Source organism: Zootoca vivipara, chromosome 13 (genome assembly GCF_965207765.1).
Source record: "Zootoca vivipara chromosome 13, rZooViv2.hap1.1, whole genome shotgun sequence".
Classification (NCBI taxonomy): Eukaryota; Metazoa; Chordata; class Lepidosauria; order Squamata; family Lacertidae; genus Zootoca; species Zootoca vivipara.
Genome location: NC_142596.1, coordinates 27059349 through 27074039, shown reverse-complemented (window position 1 = coordinate 27074039; position 14691 = coordinate 27059349). Strand labels below are relative to the sequence as shown.

At 44.2% G+C, this 14691-nt stretch overlaps 2 protein-coding genes across 4 annotated transcripts in view; one reads left to right on the top strand and one right to left on the bottom strand.

The window, feature by feature from the left end:
* The window catches only part of SPG11 (SPG11 vesicle trafficking associated, spatacsin), a 30950-nt gene extending 23864 nt beyond the window's left edge, over window positions 1–7086 (bottom strand). For both annotated transcript variants that reach the window (XR_015946818.1, XM_035131867.3), the window contains exons 1-8: window positions 6710–7086; window positions 4914–5098; window positions 4354–4584; window positions 2624–2819; window positions 2086–2223; window positions 1265–1713; window positions 928–1073; window positions 86–218 (exon numbers count right to left, since the gene is read on the bottom strand). Coding sequence is in view for 1 of the 2 variants with exons in the window: in XM_035131867.3 (XP_034987758.3) it covers window positions 86–218; window positions 928–1073; window positions 1265–1713; window positions 2086–2223; window positions 2624–2819; window positions 4354–4584; window positions 4914–5098; window positions 6710–6933 (1702 nt within the window). In the remaining variant the exon portion in view is untranslated. The remainder of the gene's footprint in view (window positions 1–85; window positions 219–927; window positions 1074–1264; window positions 1714–2085; window positions 2224–2623; window positions 2820–4353; window positions 4585–4913; window positions 5099–6709) is intronic.
* Window positions 7087–7281: 195 nt separating this feature from the next.
* On the top strand, window positions 7282–12939 carry CIAO2A (cytosolic iron-sulfur assembly component 2A). 2 transcript variants are annotated; one of them, XM_035131871.3, is made up of 5 exons: window positions 7282–7531; window positions 9086–9250; window positions 10245–10294; window positions 11445–11490; window positions 12458–12939. In XM_035131871.3, exons 1-5 carry the CDS (start codon window positions 7369–7371, stop codon window positions 12553–12555), a joined length of 522 nt encoding a protein of 173 aa, XP_034987762.1. In that variant the 5' UTR covers window positions 7282–7368; the 3' UTR covers window positions 12556–12939. The 2 variants fall into 2 exon arrangements, with proteins under 2 accessions (XP_034987762.1, XP_088512928.1); XM_088656802.1 differs by having other exon boundaries at window positions 11393–11490.
* Window positions 12940–14691: the final 1752 nt, after the last annotated feature.

Here is a 14691-nt window from a genome sequence, read left to right as displayed (position 1 = left end):
ATCAGGCAGGGGAAGACTACACTATGCTTTACGAAGGTTTGTGCCAAAGCAATGTCCATTTCAGCATTCACATTGTTTTACTTACTCTTCAAGTAAAAATCTGACATAGTGCTTGCAGGCTGATCTTGTAAGGAACAAGTTGCGGAGGGACTGAAAATATTCTCTTTGTTCTTTAAAAAGAAATCCACTGTGTCCAACTGACGGTTCTCTAAGCCAGCCTAAACAGCAACAATAGAATCACTGTTAAAAAATGCAGCAACATGTAGAAACAGAAGTTCTTAACTAAGGGACTGGTATTCTTTTTGTGGATTGAAAAGTTACTTTCTGCCAATTTCCAGGATGATTAAACAACAAGGCAAGAACAAAGTACTGCAAAAAAAAAGCATCCACGCAAGAATGCAATTAAATAAGTCAGAAAGTCATGCAACAAGACAAGAGATCCTGTTTTACCCACTATTCCACTAGAGACCCATAAGGGAGGCTTCATGAAGGAGGGTGGAATGTCCTCCTATCTATCAGAAAAATAGATGCCCAGCAGGTAAGAACTTCCATTTGTCTTTTTGTGGGAGGAGGACTTTCCTAGATAGGATGTGCAGCACAAATCAGGAAAAAAAAACCATCACCTCATGCTGAAAATACTGCAGCAGAATCAAAAACTAGGGCTGGAGGACAGAGTCACCAAGAGCAGTCAGTTTTGTCATGCTCCACAATTTATCCACATGGCAGCTCCGCATATTACTTTGGAGGTGCCCTATCCAAGTAGCCTGCAAAGGCTGCAGGTTAGATTAGCTCAAAATAAACATTTGAGGCTGTCAAAAAAGAAAAAGGAAAAAAAAAGAATTCCCTGTCAGTTGCAAGATCCCACCACTCCCAGCACTGGGGGATGTGGGAGGCACAGAACCTCAAGGGCCACAAGTGTTTCTTTACCTCCAAGGCATGTATGGGAATAGAGCATCTTCCCCATCCATTGAGCTGGCAAAGAGAATCTACAGTGCCAGCACTTCCATGGATGATCAGTCTATTCAAGAATTCCTCTTGAGTCAAGCCAAACAGAATCAAGGAGAGGCCGGGCTCTAAGGGTTATAATAAATAAAAGAAGAGCTTATTCACCAGTCATATCAAACATGATCTATATGGTACTTTATGAGACTGAATGTAGTCTTCTTGCATCACCCTCAATGGTGTCAGTACTTACAAACAAAACAATGCTTCTGCTTTCTAGACTGCAGACTTTGGTTTTTCTTTGCAACTAAAAGATGCTCACCTGAAAGGATGGGACATAACTGCTCCTCTCTGTTACATTCTACAAAAAATGAATTTTTGCCCACACAAAAACGCATCACATCTTGGGTCTCCAAATCCCACAGAAGAAGAATCAGTCCTTCACTCTCACTTGAGAGTGTGAATAATGCACTAAAACCTGTCACAGATTTACACGCGAGTTTCACACCATCTTCTAGTCCTCCTAAATCTATGCTCTTCCATAGTCTGTCTCTTTGGCCTGTGTTTTGGGGATCTTTTCCTCTTGAGTTTGAAAGGACATGAGCAGCATCATGCAGAAAGGAGGCCTCAGAAGCTTCACGAGTCTTACAGTCACAGTGCTCTAGATGCAAAGGATACTGACACCAAGGCAAGAAAACATTGGCTGCCAAATTTGAAGAATTAGATCCTTTTGTTGTGTCAAACAATGAAGACAAATGTGCATTCCAGGATCTGGAAAAAAGGAGAAAAATCACACCAACATTTTAAACAATGAATCTATGAATTATCTATAGTTGCATTACTTGAACAAAAAGGATTTGTAATAGAAATAAACAGATTGGATAAGTATAGTTTCTTGCCATCAAAACAATGCAAACTAGTCATGGGGAGGAGTGTGTTTAGACACACTTGTGCATCTATTTGGAAATGATGCCACATGTCTAAGCTTATACTAATTCATGCAAACGTTCTAAAGCTATTTTACCAGCAGTATCAGTAGTAACAGCAGGAGCCAGAGAGCTAAAGCGGCAAGTAGGACTGAACAAACATATCCCTCTTTTCCACATAGATGAATAATGCAAGGCAGAAGTTCTGCAGACGTACCTGTCAGTCCGAAATGGATGCTGCATAAGTTTCATGCTGTAATCTGAACTTCTGAGGTCATCCTCATCTGTCCCCTCCAACTGTTCTACAGGAAGGTTGTCAAAGTTTTTCTTGCAAATTAAATGCTCAGGATATTCTCTGTGGGGGAAATGTGTTTATTTATAAATAATATGATTTCAACTCCACCTTTCAACCTTCAAAAGGTTCCCTATAACAGTTAATCTCCTAAAAATAACCAATATACACTGACAATAAATTATAACAATAAAAAACAGTGAGCATTAAAACAGTTATTGAAACCAATTTAAGCAGCAGGGGGAGAAAGTGAGATTAAGACCACAAATGCCCAGCACAATAAAGAGTTTTTAACCATTTTCCTAAAAGTTTCAAGAGAGCAGGACCATCAGACTTTTCGGGAGAGAGAGAGAAAGAGAGAAAGAGAAAAAAAAGAGGGGGGGAAGCTAGAACTGGCCAAGAATTTAAAAAGTAAAAATCTACCTTCCCAATACCACTTTATAGCATATTGTGGCCAACCTACTTGAAGTATAAATGGAGGTCAACAGCCACAACACAATACAAGCTGTTGGCAACCACAGCAACACTGAGATCATGGGATATATTTAACAGTGTAAAAGAAGACAGGATGTCCAGACGCTTCTCATCTTGCCCCTCTGTTTGATAAAGGGAGACATCAACATGGGCAAGATAGGCACCATCCGTAGCATCAAAAATATCTTTGCAACAATGTCAAAGAAAGACACTTTCTGAGTCACATGAACAAGCACACATGCAAAGGAAAACCCACCATCCCGACACAGAAATCCTATGCATGTTTACTTAGACCTAATGTGCAAGACCACTGGACACTGCTTTGAATTGAGATAGTAGACTGAACCATTCCAAACTGCATGCATTTGGACACCTCTTAAGATATTGCAACTATCAGGCACATGGCTAGAACAATCCTCTTCACAGGAAGACCTGGCGCTCCACAAAACAAGCATGATAGAGAAATAGGCTGTGTCAATGCACAGTGAGACAGAGCAGGGGGATCTGTGACCTTCAGGTATCACAGCACCCCAATCTTCTCTGCAAGACAGAGAGGCCCCCTGCAAAGAATTAGAGGCAGAGGCTTAGTTAGCACCAAGTCTGGTGACATGCTGGCGGATAAAGGTACAGGTGCACCCACCCAAAGACAAGGACTCTTTGAAAATAAAGGGTTACTTGTGAGGAAGCTCCTCCTCATGAGAAAACCAAACTCCTCAGGCCAGAGGTTTTCAAGCTTTTTGAGTCCTTGGCTCCCTTGATCAACTACATTCTTTCTGCGGCACCCGTGGGGGCTCAGGAGTCCAGTTATGTCACCCCTTGTCGACAAAGCTGGCAGTCTCTCACCCCTTTTCAAACAACCTCCCTTGTGGAGTGTTCTCTCAGCCTCCTCTCCCCTCTCCTTGGAGTCCTCTGGGCAGCCGCAGCTGCTGCCCATAGTCTCTGAGCTGCCTCCCACCCGCCCCAGAGAGAGGTGCCTCCTCCCAATGCCCCACAGGGGCCTAGGACTTGTCTGTCCATTCCCATCAGCAAGGCCTGGAAGACTGGCTGGCTGGGCTCCCTTGCCCACTTGCTTGCTTACTCAACTCCTCAGCTCCTGGCAACCAGCTCCCATGGCCAGCCCCAGAGGCACCATTTGCCTGGGGAGCTTGTAGCCAGGGCTGCCACAACAGGTATGCAAGGCTTTGGGAGGCAGAGATGTGAGAGGGCATCAGAGGAGAGAGGGAAGGAAAGAGGGACAGAGGCCAATATTGTCGCAGCACTCCTGACCATCATTCAAGGCACCCCAGGGTGCCACGGCACAGTGGTTGAAAATCACTGCCTCAAGCAATCCAGATGGCATCCAGCTGTGCTCTGGGTGGAGCTCTGAAGCTTCCTGGTTAAAAGTCTCCAGTTGCTGGCAGAGTGATTGAACAAAATCCTTGCATTAGCATCCTGACTTGCCTTGTGACTAATGGGTTTTGACCTTGTTTTGATCCTGGACTGTTTCTGCATCTTACCTTTTGTATTACTCAAGGCTAGCACTTTATTTATTAAGAGACAAACAACAACAAAAATATCCATTTATATATTTCAGTATTTGTCTGTTTCTTAAGAATTACTGAGCAACACAGAGAACTATCTGCTAGTGTTTTATTTTACTGCTTATATTATACATTTATTTTGCAAACCACTCTGTGCAGGAGGAAGGGCAGGATTTTAAAACTCAATTTAAAAGGATACATATCCATCCAGATTCCTCTAACAAGAAAAGAACATCTCTGCAAAAGGCAACATCTACTATCCTTTCCAGAGCTTCCGATGACAGATCAAGAAGAAAGCATTCTTCCAACTTTTCTGCTTTCAGTTCTCCTCCAAGAAAAGCAAGTTGTGCAATAATACAGTTGTTGAGCAGTATCAAAGCTTTGCCGTTTTTAAATGACAGCACTCTCACAGAGGAGATTGAAGATAAACCTGCATGATGAGGACAAAAGGGATATTTTCATATTCTAAGATGCAGTAATAATAGGTGCAGAGAAACAAGCAATACAGCACAGTCCTAATAATGATAAATGGATCACCCATCCCACAAGTGGCAAAAGTCAGGCCGTCTGCATTCAATGTTTGAAATAGCCCCACCAACATTTATAAGCATTAACTGTCTACAGCAAGTTACAACTCATGGGCTAAGGTCTGCAATAGATACCATATAACATATTTTGTTTTCTAGACACTGCTGAAGAATAGTCTCCAAATCAATAAACAAATTAATAAACTACATCTTGAATGAATGTTATACTCACTAATATTTTTAAGTTCAATGAGCTGCTTCTGCGTATCTTCACTGCAGCTTTGCAAGAGTGTTGCATCACATTTTCCAACCTCTAGATTAATTTCATATACAAGAAGTTCATGGGTCTTACTGACAGCAAGTAGTTTAAGACTGTCCACTGGAAGGTCCTCATCTTCCACACTCTCCCATGTGAAGCTAGGAAAACAATACTTAATACATGAGCCATACCTCCAATTGTTCTTCTTTGAAATTTTAAGCATGCTGTGCCTTTTAGAGACAAATTACTTAACTGAATTACATTACTGTCCACTTGCACAAAAAATGATCACAAAGCTTAGAAGAACACAGCAGCTGAAAAGGACAACCACCATACAATCAATGAAACAAAAACTCTAGGGAGTGAAACCAATAATAATCTACTTGGGTTTACAATTTTGTCTATTTCTCTAACAAGAGTAGTAATACTTCCTATTTATCCACAGAAAAATTACAAGCAACTCAATTTCATAACAACAGAGGTAGGAAGGGACCAGAAAGTGAACTGGGGAACTGTAGAGACAGCTCACTTTACATGGAGGCTCACAGCCTCACAGCCGGTGGGGCTTTTGCAAAATGGGATGCTGAGCCACAGAAGTGGTTGATTCAAGTGAAACTGGGCAGTAATTGGGGGGGGGGGGTTACTGGATAAACCATCCTCAGTTGTGCTGCTAGATAATTTTGGACTTAATGGTCTGACAGCCCCCCCTTTAGACAACTATGTGCATTATTGCCATCATGAAGGCCAAAACTGACACTTCTCTTCTCTACCTCACCCGCAATCCATGCTTTACAACTACAGTACTTCCACATTCAAGGGTTGCCAACAGAGGCTTTTGCTGATGTGTCTCCAGCCCCCTCTCCTAAAATGAGGTTTTAAAGAAGCAACAGGATAGTTTGTATGGTGTGTCTTTAGTTGCAATGCAGGGGGGGGGAGTACCCATGACAATTCCTCTGATTTGCAAAGGTGCTAAAGGCCCCCAAAAGGTTGGCGAGACCTAATGATGATAATACTGAGGTCATATGCATCTTTTATCAATGCACCATCATGAATACAGCAACAAACCCATATGTGCTGAAGCAATCATTAGAATTGGTACTGTTACAGGTGCCACATAATAACGCTTTCTGCCTTTGTAAGAGCTCAAACTTTTAGTGTGGCAGGCACCTTCATTGTACTCTTTTCATAAGGTTTTTTATTATTATTTTCGTTTATAACACATAAACATTTCGGTGCCTCCTAAAAAAACAGTGTCTAGTCAAGCCTACTCCGATGCTTAGAAACTTGATGCGAGCCTTTAATCTGTTTTAGCCTAAAGTTATTTTAACTTTTCGAAAACTTAAAATCATGGTTAATTTTTCTCAATAATTCCACTGTTTTATCTTTCTTTCTTTCTTTTTGTAAACCGCTTTGAGACTTCCCTTCCCCCCCCAGTCAAGAGGTTAAAATATTTTTTGAATTTTTATGCAAAAAAAACCCAAACAGCTGCCCCGACATTTACGTGGGGACAAACACTCTTTTGCTGCAGAGAATTGCTGTGCTTCAAAAGCAATACAGTGCAGTAGTAAAGTTAGCCTCTGAGATCACCATGTGGGTGGGTGCCTGCGCGGCCGTTCCCCGACTATGACACGTTTTTAAATAGGAGGAGGGGCTGTCGCTGGGGGGAGGCGGGGGTCAAGTCCCTCACATGCCTCTCTCTATGTGGGGGGGCGGGGTCGACGCTGGACCTGGGCCCCTGCAGGCCCGATTCTAGCTCCACCCCCACTTACTCTTCCCAGGTGCCGGGCAGGGCGATACTGCCGTCCCCGCTGGGCCCGTCCTGCCCGCCGTCGAGCCGGGCTGACACCAGCCCCGTCAGGCGCAGCTCCGCCCCCGTCACGGTCGCAAGCGCGTCTCGGCCGCCGCTGAGCTTGGCCCGGGTGACGCCCTGGCTGGGGCTGCGGAACGGCTGCAGGAGAACGCGAAGCGACCCAGCCTCCGACGCCGACTCCATTCTCCTCTTTCCCTTGATAGAACCGCGGCCGCCGGGTCCGTGGGTCTCCTCAGAAACCTACCGCGGCCGCCGCCATCTTGGAGCAGAGCCACAACAAGAGAACGAAAGCCAGGAGGGCGGAGGCCGACCCTCTTCCTTCGGACTAACCTTCCCAGAATGCCTCGCGGGGCTAAGCAGCCACACGACGGGCGGCGAGTGGGAGCGTTGCGCGTCGGGAAATGTAGTCCTCGCAACTGCGAAATCTGGGCGAGGGAGCGCGTTGGGTGGCGGGAAATGTAGTCTTGGTTGAGAAGAGTGCGCGTTTATGAGTACAGCGTCGCTTAGCCTGTGGAGCGTCCCGCCCACCCCGAGACCGGAAGTGCCCGCGAGGGCCGCCTGAGGTGCTGCGGGCGGGCCGGTTGATGGAGGTTGCGAGCGGGCTTGGTTCGGGGCGGGATGCTGTCGCTGGGACTGCTCTGGCGGGCACTCTCTAGCGGGGGGCATGAGGCCCGGGAGGAGGAGAAGGACGACCACCAGGCCCACCACCGGCCCGAGGCCCCGAGCAGAACTGCCGCCGCTGCCATGGAGCAGGAACAGGAGCGGGCCCTGGAGGTCTACGGTCAGTGGCTCCCCAGCCCCGTCCCTATCCAGGCTTCACGGGGCGGGGGGTCTTTCGCGGGCAAGGAGCCTGCTTGCCTCGCAGTTGGAGGAGGGGGTGTTTAAAAAGAAAACCGAAACCTTGAAGCGGTGTACGAAGAAAATAAAGAATAAGATCAAAATTAAAAACAAAAAACCCCAAAAGCAACTCTGTAAATCATTCAACATATACAGGTAAAATCAACAATAAACCGAAAACAGTTTAAACTGCATAAACACACCTCTCATCTGAAACGACAAGGCGCTAAAATGCATTGAGACTGCAGCACAAACTAAACCAGCAGCCAGGTGTGTCAGAGTGCACGTTAAAATGTACAACTTTTAATTTCTAATTTTTACGAGAACTTACTTATACAGCCCACTGTCACTAATGACTAGCCAGAGGAAATAAATGCGTTTTTAGCAGAGTCCCAATTAATTCTGGTGTTGGCACTTGCCTGTGTGTCCCAGAAGGGAGGGGATTCCAAAGAGAGGGGGCTGCTACCCAAAAGGCCTTCTCCCCCTTGCTTATGGCCCATGGGATCTGTGGGCACAGCCAGGAGGGCCTCATCAGACTGCCCTGGCTGCTAGGCAGGGAGCTACGGAAGAAGGCGATCCCTCGGGTACCTGTTATAAGTTGGAACGTAACCCTGATCCAGTAATTTATTGGCAGCTAGCATGAGGCTCTTTTAAGCACACTGTAACATGTGTGTGACAACAGTATGCCAACTAATACATTTTGCGTTGGCTTTAATCCAGGTCACTCTTAAGGGCAGCCCCACATAGAGCTTATTGCAGTGGATCCCAAACTTTTTGGGGCCACCGCACTCTTGGTTCCATAAACTCATCCCCACTGCCGTTAGCCGATAAAAAGCATGATTCATAATAGTGGTTTACATGACCCATGAAGGAAGATAATAATCAAATTCCAAATTGTAACAATTAATTGCACATTTATTCAAAATCCAATTTTAGTTCAATTAATTTAACAAATAATTTAGTTTAATTAATCTAAAAATAGTTTTAGTTTAATTAGTTCAACAAAACTGTTGAACTTGGTCCAGTGATACCAGCTTTTCAAAGTCTGATAGTCATTTACATCTCCAGTCCCCTTGTCTCTTACCTCCCCCCACTCAGGTAATCCCTTACCCAGGTTTATTGCAGTACAGTAGTTCCTTTCTTGAGGATAACAATGCATGAGACACAGTGACAAGATTATTTCCAATCCAGAAGAGACCAAAAAAAAAAGTCCAAATCCACTTCACAGTACCCATTTGCTTGCAGGCTCACTGGTCATGAAGCAATGAGCCTCAGAACACATTTAATATGTTGTTTTCTCATTTGAAATGTCACTTGCAACCTTTGTTCCTCCAAAAGGCCAAGAGGGACCAGATTGTGAAGAGTCCTGGCAAGGCTGGCATCAAACTCCCTTTTATGTCAAAAGCAAGTGGATTTGCAGCTGACTCCAGGCCTAGAGTTTGACCACTCAACCTTTCCCCCATAATTAGACACTTGTGATCTGTTTGTTTCTGCTTAGATATAATTCGAACTATCCGGGACCCAGAGAAGCCCAACACTTTAGAAGAACTAGATGTGGTGACAGAAAGCTGCGTTGAAGTGCAAGAAATTGGGGAAGATGAATATTTGGTCACAATCAGGTTTACACCAACAGTACCTCATTGTTCTTTGGCCACTCTCATAGGTAAGATAAGATAAGATAAGATATCTTTATTGTCATTGTCCCCTTGCGGGAACAACGAAATTACTTGGTTGCTACATCCACTCAGATAAAGCATTCCACATAATCCAAAATTACAAAACCTAATTAAAAACAGTAAATATAATACAAATAACAAGTAAAATAAGATGACTTTCCATTTAAGGCCAAAATCGCTCTAGAGAAGAAACTGAGACGGCTCGTTCTTGCCTGCATAGTTCTATATCTCCATCCCGATGGCAGGAGCTGAAACAAATTGTGACCAGGGTGCGTTGGATCTCTTGATATGTCTAGTGCTTTTCTATGGCACCTGGTTGTATAGATCTGGGGGGGAGGGGGTTCTTTGAGCAATTTGTGAAGTTGCCAGTTTTGTGACATTAAGTAAACAAAGATATTGGACAGCCATATAATAGGACACTCAGTTCTTCTGGAAGCATTTCTGGATTTGTGTGTTGAAACATGCAGCAGCATTGTGAATTAATAAAGTTGAATGGGTTGCAGGACCTTTCATGTTGAAAAAAGTTTCTTTTAGGGATAGGCTTCTTTGGAACAAAGTTAACCTTTTTTTTGCAAGGCAGACAGGAGACTGCGTCCCTGTATAAAGCTCAACACAGTGTCCTGATCCCAATTAGAGCTCATGCCCTGGCAGTGTGTGGTGTGAAACCCATCAGTCTTTCACAGCTTATTACCAAATTGTGAAGCAGTTCTGTACTTGAAAGCAGATTTCAAAAATGGATGCCACTCACTTAATTTCCCAGCCTTTTTCACAGTTTAGAGGAGGCAACGCCTGCCATCTTTAGAGCAAGATACATTGAGAACCAAGGCCAGCTCTCCCTCACATGTTTATAAAACTGAATTACAGATGGTTAGGCAATATGTTTTGCTGCATGACCACATGCCACCAACTCTTTTGGAAGAAAGATAATGGAAGGGTAGCGCTTGAAAAGAAAAATGACATCTTTTTTTCTTTAAAATGCAGGGCTGTGTTTGAGGATCAAGCTGCAGAGATGTTTGCCTTTTAGACACAAGGTACGCAATTTGTACACTTTGTTTGCATTTCTAAAAACATACTGCAGCTGACTCTCCAGAAATGCATGCTTAGAGGTCTTTATCTGGCCACACATTCCACTTCCAACTTCCCCCAAAATGTTTTGCATGTTTGCTTGTATGGGGAATTTCAAGGGGTGGTGTTATCTGTTGCTCACGCAAAATGTGGTCTTAGAAGAGGACGCGAAATGAAGAACCCAGAGTGCTTCTGTTGGCAGGATTTCCAGAGGGATTGCAACCATGCTAATCTCTTGCAGGAAGAACAACACAGTTTTGTGACTAACACATTTATTGTTGCATAAGCTCTCACTCACTGCAGTCTAATTCATCAAGTACACTTCATGCATCTGGTGAAGTGGTCTGTGGTCTACCAAAGTTTAAGTCAGGCTTCCTCAACCTCGGCCCTCCAGATGTTTTGAGACTACAATTCCCAGCATCCCTGACCACTGGTCCTGCTAGCTAGGGCTCATGGGAGTTGTAGACCAAAAACATCTGGAGGGCCGAGGTTTAGGAAGCCTGATTTAAGTCATAATAAGTTTGTACAAGAGTCACATAATTTTAGAGTTGTAAGGTACCCAAGGGGTCATCTAGTCTGTCCCTGAAGGACAGGAATCACATCTAATCACAGTCTTTAAGGTACCATAAGAATTTCAGGAGTCTGTATCATGTACACACCTTTGGCAGGCATGTGAGAACTACCAGATTGTAAGAGGCCATGCTTCCTTTCCATATAACAAAACCTGGAGTGAATGTGGACATTGCATTGCAGAGAAAAAGAGAGGCCTTTCATATTGCAAACACAAGTGAGACTTGCCCATTACAGTGGATCCTGGGGTTACGTTACCTTCGGGTAACATAACTTTCGGGTTGCGAACGCGGCAAACTTGGAAGTGTATTCTTCCGGGTTTCACCACGTGTGCAGGCGCAGAAGTGCTGTGCGCACCTTGCGCATGCGCAGAAGCGGCACCTCTACTTGCAGTTGTTTCGGGGTATGTATGGACCCCTGGAACAAATTACATTCGTATCCAGAGGGTCCACTGTATAGCAAGCCGTCGAAACAGTGTTGTGTATTCTGTGCAGATGCATTCCTGTGATAAAAACATATTAAGCAGTCATTTTCTCTCTAATGTAGTTGGAAATCTACATTTCAGAGGGAGCGCATTCCACTGAGGAGGACAGTAAGTATGTCTTCAGCTTGTGTCGGGGAATAAAGCAGCCTCTTGATATACATCACCAAGTGTGTGTGTTGAATTTTCCTGTTGAGCAAGTCTTAAATCCTCTGTGTGGCAGTCAGGCTGGGAGGGCCTGGCACCCAACACCATAGGAAGTGATGCATATGAGCTAACCACGCTGAAGCACATTAGCTTCTGCTTTCATACTTGTTTGCAAGATCTCTTGCAATCTTAGCATTGCATGACTTCTCTATTTATTTATTTATTTATTTATTTATTTATCATATGCCCAAAGGTTCTGGGGCGGAAATACATAAAATTAAAAAACAAAGTTAAACAATATTGTTGAAACTCTCCAAGATAAATTCCGTACAAGCAGAAGCAATCAAAATCCAATCCAATGTCCCGTTCCCACAGGAGACACCAAAATAGATGGCTTTAAAAAAGAATTAGATAAATTAACAGAGGAGAGCTGCCACCGTGGGTCGGAGGCAGCACTGCTTCTGAATATCAGTTGTTGGAAACCACAGGAGTGGAGAGGTACTCAGGTGCTGCTTGAAGGTTTCCCACAATAGGCATCTGGTTGACCACTTCTAATGTTCTTAAAGAACCCCTGGCCATTAGGTCCAGTCGTGACCGTCTCTGGGGTTGCGGCGCTCATCTCACGTTATTGGCCAAGGGAGCCGGCGTACAGCTTCCGGGTCATGTGGCCAGCATGACAAAGCCGCTTCTGGCGAACCAGAGCAGCACACGGAAACGCCGTTTACCTTCCCACTGTAATGTTCTTACCCTTCCCTAAAAGCCCCGTAAGACGATGATGAGATCTAAAAGTTGCAGGCATTGGACAGCAGATTGTGGGAGGCATTCACTGAGCTCTGATCCTTGGTGTGGGTGTGTGGCTATATTCCAGCGCGTTTGTGTTGGTCATTAACCAAAGGCTTCTTGTCTCCCCCCCCCCCCCGTTGTGCTACAGTTAACAAGCAGATAAATGACAAAGAGAGAGTCGCCGCTGCAATGGAGAATCCTCACTTGCGGGAGATTGTGGAGCAGTGTGTTCTGGATCCAGACTAGCAACCATGACAGCAGCTCCTGTTGACCTGGATCTTTCTGGCACCTTGGTGTTCATGGCTTTTGGGGCGGGGATGGAGGCCTTGAATTTGATACTGGACAGTTATTTGTACCGCCTGTATATTTTTAATAAATTATTTTATAAAAATCCATTTAAATTACGAAGGAGAGTGAGCCATGTATAGTCTTAGATTAATTTTGAGGGACTGTGAGAAGTTCATAATAAAAAAAATTATTATGAAACCATTCTGTTGCCACCTCATGAATTTACATTGTAATTTTTAAAAAAACAACTGATTTTGAAGATTGAATTTTACATATTGTTATGATGGAATGTGTTTGATTAGCTGCCAGTGTGAGAGATAAATAAAATACAGAGTTTTAGAAGTTGTCTTCAGTATCATTTTTTAATGGTGTAAACCAAAGTAGATTAAGAAATATATATTTAACTAGGCATTTCTGCAGACAGGTAAAAATAATGTGGTAGCTGCAGCCTTGTAGATATTTAAAGGTAAAGGGGCCCCTGACCATCAGGTCCAGTCGTGTCCGACTCTGGGGTTGCGGCGCTCATCTCGCTCTATAGGCCGAGGGAGCCGGCGTTTGTCCGCAGACAGCTTCCGGGTCATGTGGCCAGCATGACAAAGCTGCTTCTGGCGAACCAGAGCAGCACACAGAAACGCCGTTTACCTTCCCGCCGGAGCGGTCCCTATTTATCTACTTGCACTTTGATGTGCTTTCGAACTGCTAGGTGGGCAGGAGCTGGAACCAAGCAACGGGAGCTCACCCTGTTGCAGGGATTCGAACCGCTGACCTTCTGATCAGCAAGCCCTAGGCTCTGTGGATTAACCCACAGCACCACCTGGGTCCCTTGTAGATATTTACTAGACAGTAAAGTACCACTGTAGCCTGTAGAACTTACATAAAATCAGAAATAAGTTCTGCAGGCTTCAGTGGTACAGTGGTCTAGGGCTGGATCGCCACTGAGTCTGTTCTGTTTAATTAAGTTTGATCAAGTTCAGGTTGTAGCCAACTTGCAAAAAGAAAGTGGTTCATACAGAATTTTCTAACAACGCCTTGCAACGTGAAATTTCTTGGCTGGTAACTAAATTAAAGAAATTAAATGTCATTTGAAACATGAAAAAGAGGCATTAATTAAAGGTGTGATGGGGAAAGGACCAAGATAACTCTTAATGAGAAATTCTGATGCACACAGAGAACCTTTGGAAAGTTTTTGTAGAGATTTTCTGAAGTTTTTTTTCAATATTCAATTTTGTTAGAATTTAACCAGTTAAAAAGAACCTTCATTTCCCTAGAGGTGTTCTAAGGAATAAGAGTTAAATATTTCCTTCAACTTTAATCTGTAAGTACTAGCTGCTTTTCATCTTGGAACGAAAAGAAGATAGTCATAGCGGTGCAATAAAGGACAATCTTTTTACTGGAATGTAGTACTGGAATGCTCTCTGAATTCTGCTTCGTGCCTTCTGTTCTTGACAGTGTCCTGTTATGCCAGAAACGGTTTAGTCATGCTGGCCACATGACCCAGAAAGGTGTCTGTGGACAAACGCCAGTTCCCTTGGCCTAAAAGTGAGATGAGCACCGCACCCCATAGTCGCTTTTGGCTGGACTTAACCATGCAGGGGTCCTTTACCTTTTACCTTTACTACCCAGGCTCTTATAGTCAGGTGGGGGGGGAGAGACTCAGACTGTGTCTACCCCCCTCTATCTTTCAGCCAATTTGGCACTGCAGCTGTCTCAACCACAGAAACCTTGGTGTACCAAGGCAAGATTTTTGTGGCCTGTACCTGTTGGAAGAGAAATCCCCATACAGTCATACCTCGGTTTAAGTATGCTTTGGTTTGAGTACTTTCAGTTTAAGTACTCCGCGGACCCGTCTGGAACGGATTAATCCACTTTCCATTACTTTCAGTGGGAAAGTTCACTTCAGGTTAAGCACGCTGCAGGTTAAGTACGGACTTCCGGAACCAATTACACTCATACTTCGGGTTAAGTACGCTTCAGGTTGAGTACTCCACGGACCTGTCTGGAATGGATTAATCCACTTTCCATTACTTTCAATGGGAAAGTGCGCTTCAGGTTAAGTGCGCTTCAGGTTAAGTACAGACTTCCGGAACCAATTGT

What these genes read in the sequence shown, in the direction of transcription:
- CIAO2A (XM_035131871.3), top strand. Translation starts at nt 7,369, where the DNA reads ATGCTGTCGCTGGGACTGCTCTGGCGGGCACTCTCTAGCGGGGGGCAT. An exon ending in GCGGGCCCTGGAGGTCTACG is followed by an intron (nt 7,532 to 9,085) that starts GTCAGTGGCTCC and finishes GTTTCTGCTTAG; the next exon opens with ATATAATTCGAACTATCCGG. An exon ending in GTTTGCCTTTTAGACACAAG is followed by an intron (nt 10,295 to 11,444) that starts GTACGCAATTTG and finishes TCTCTAATGTAG; the next exon opens with TTGGAAATCTACATTTCAGA.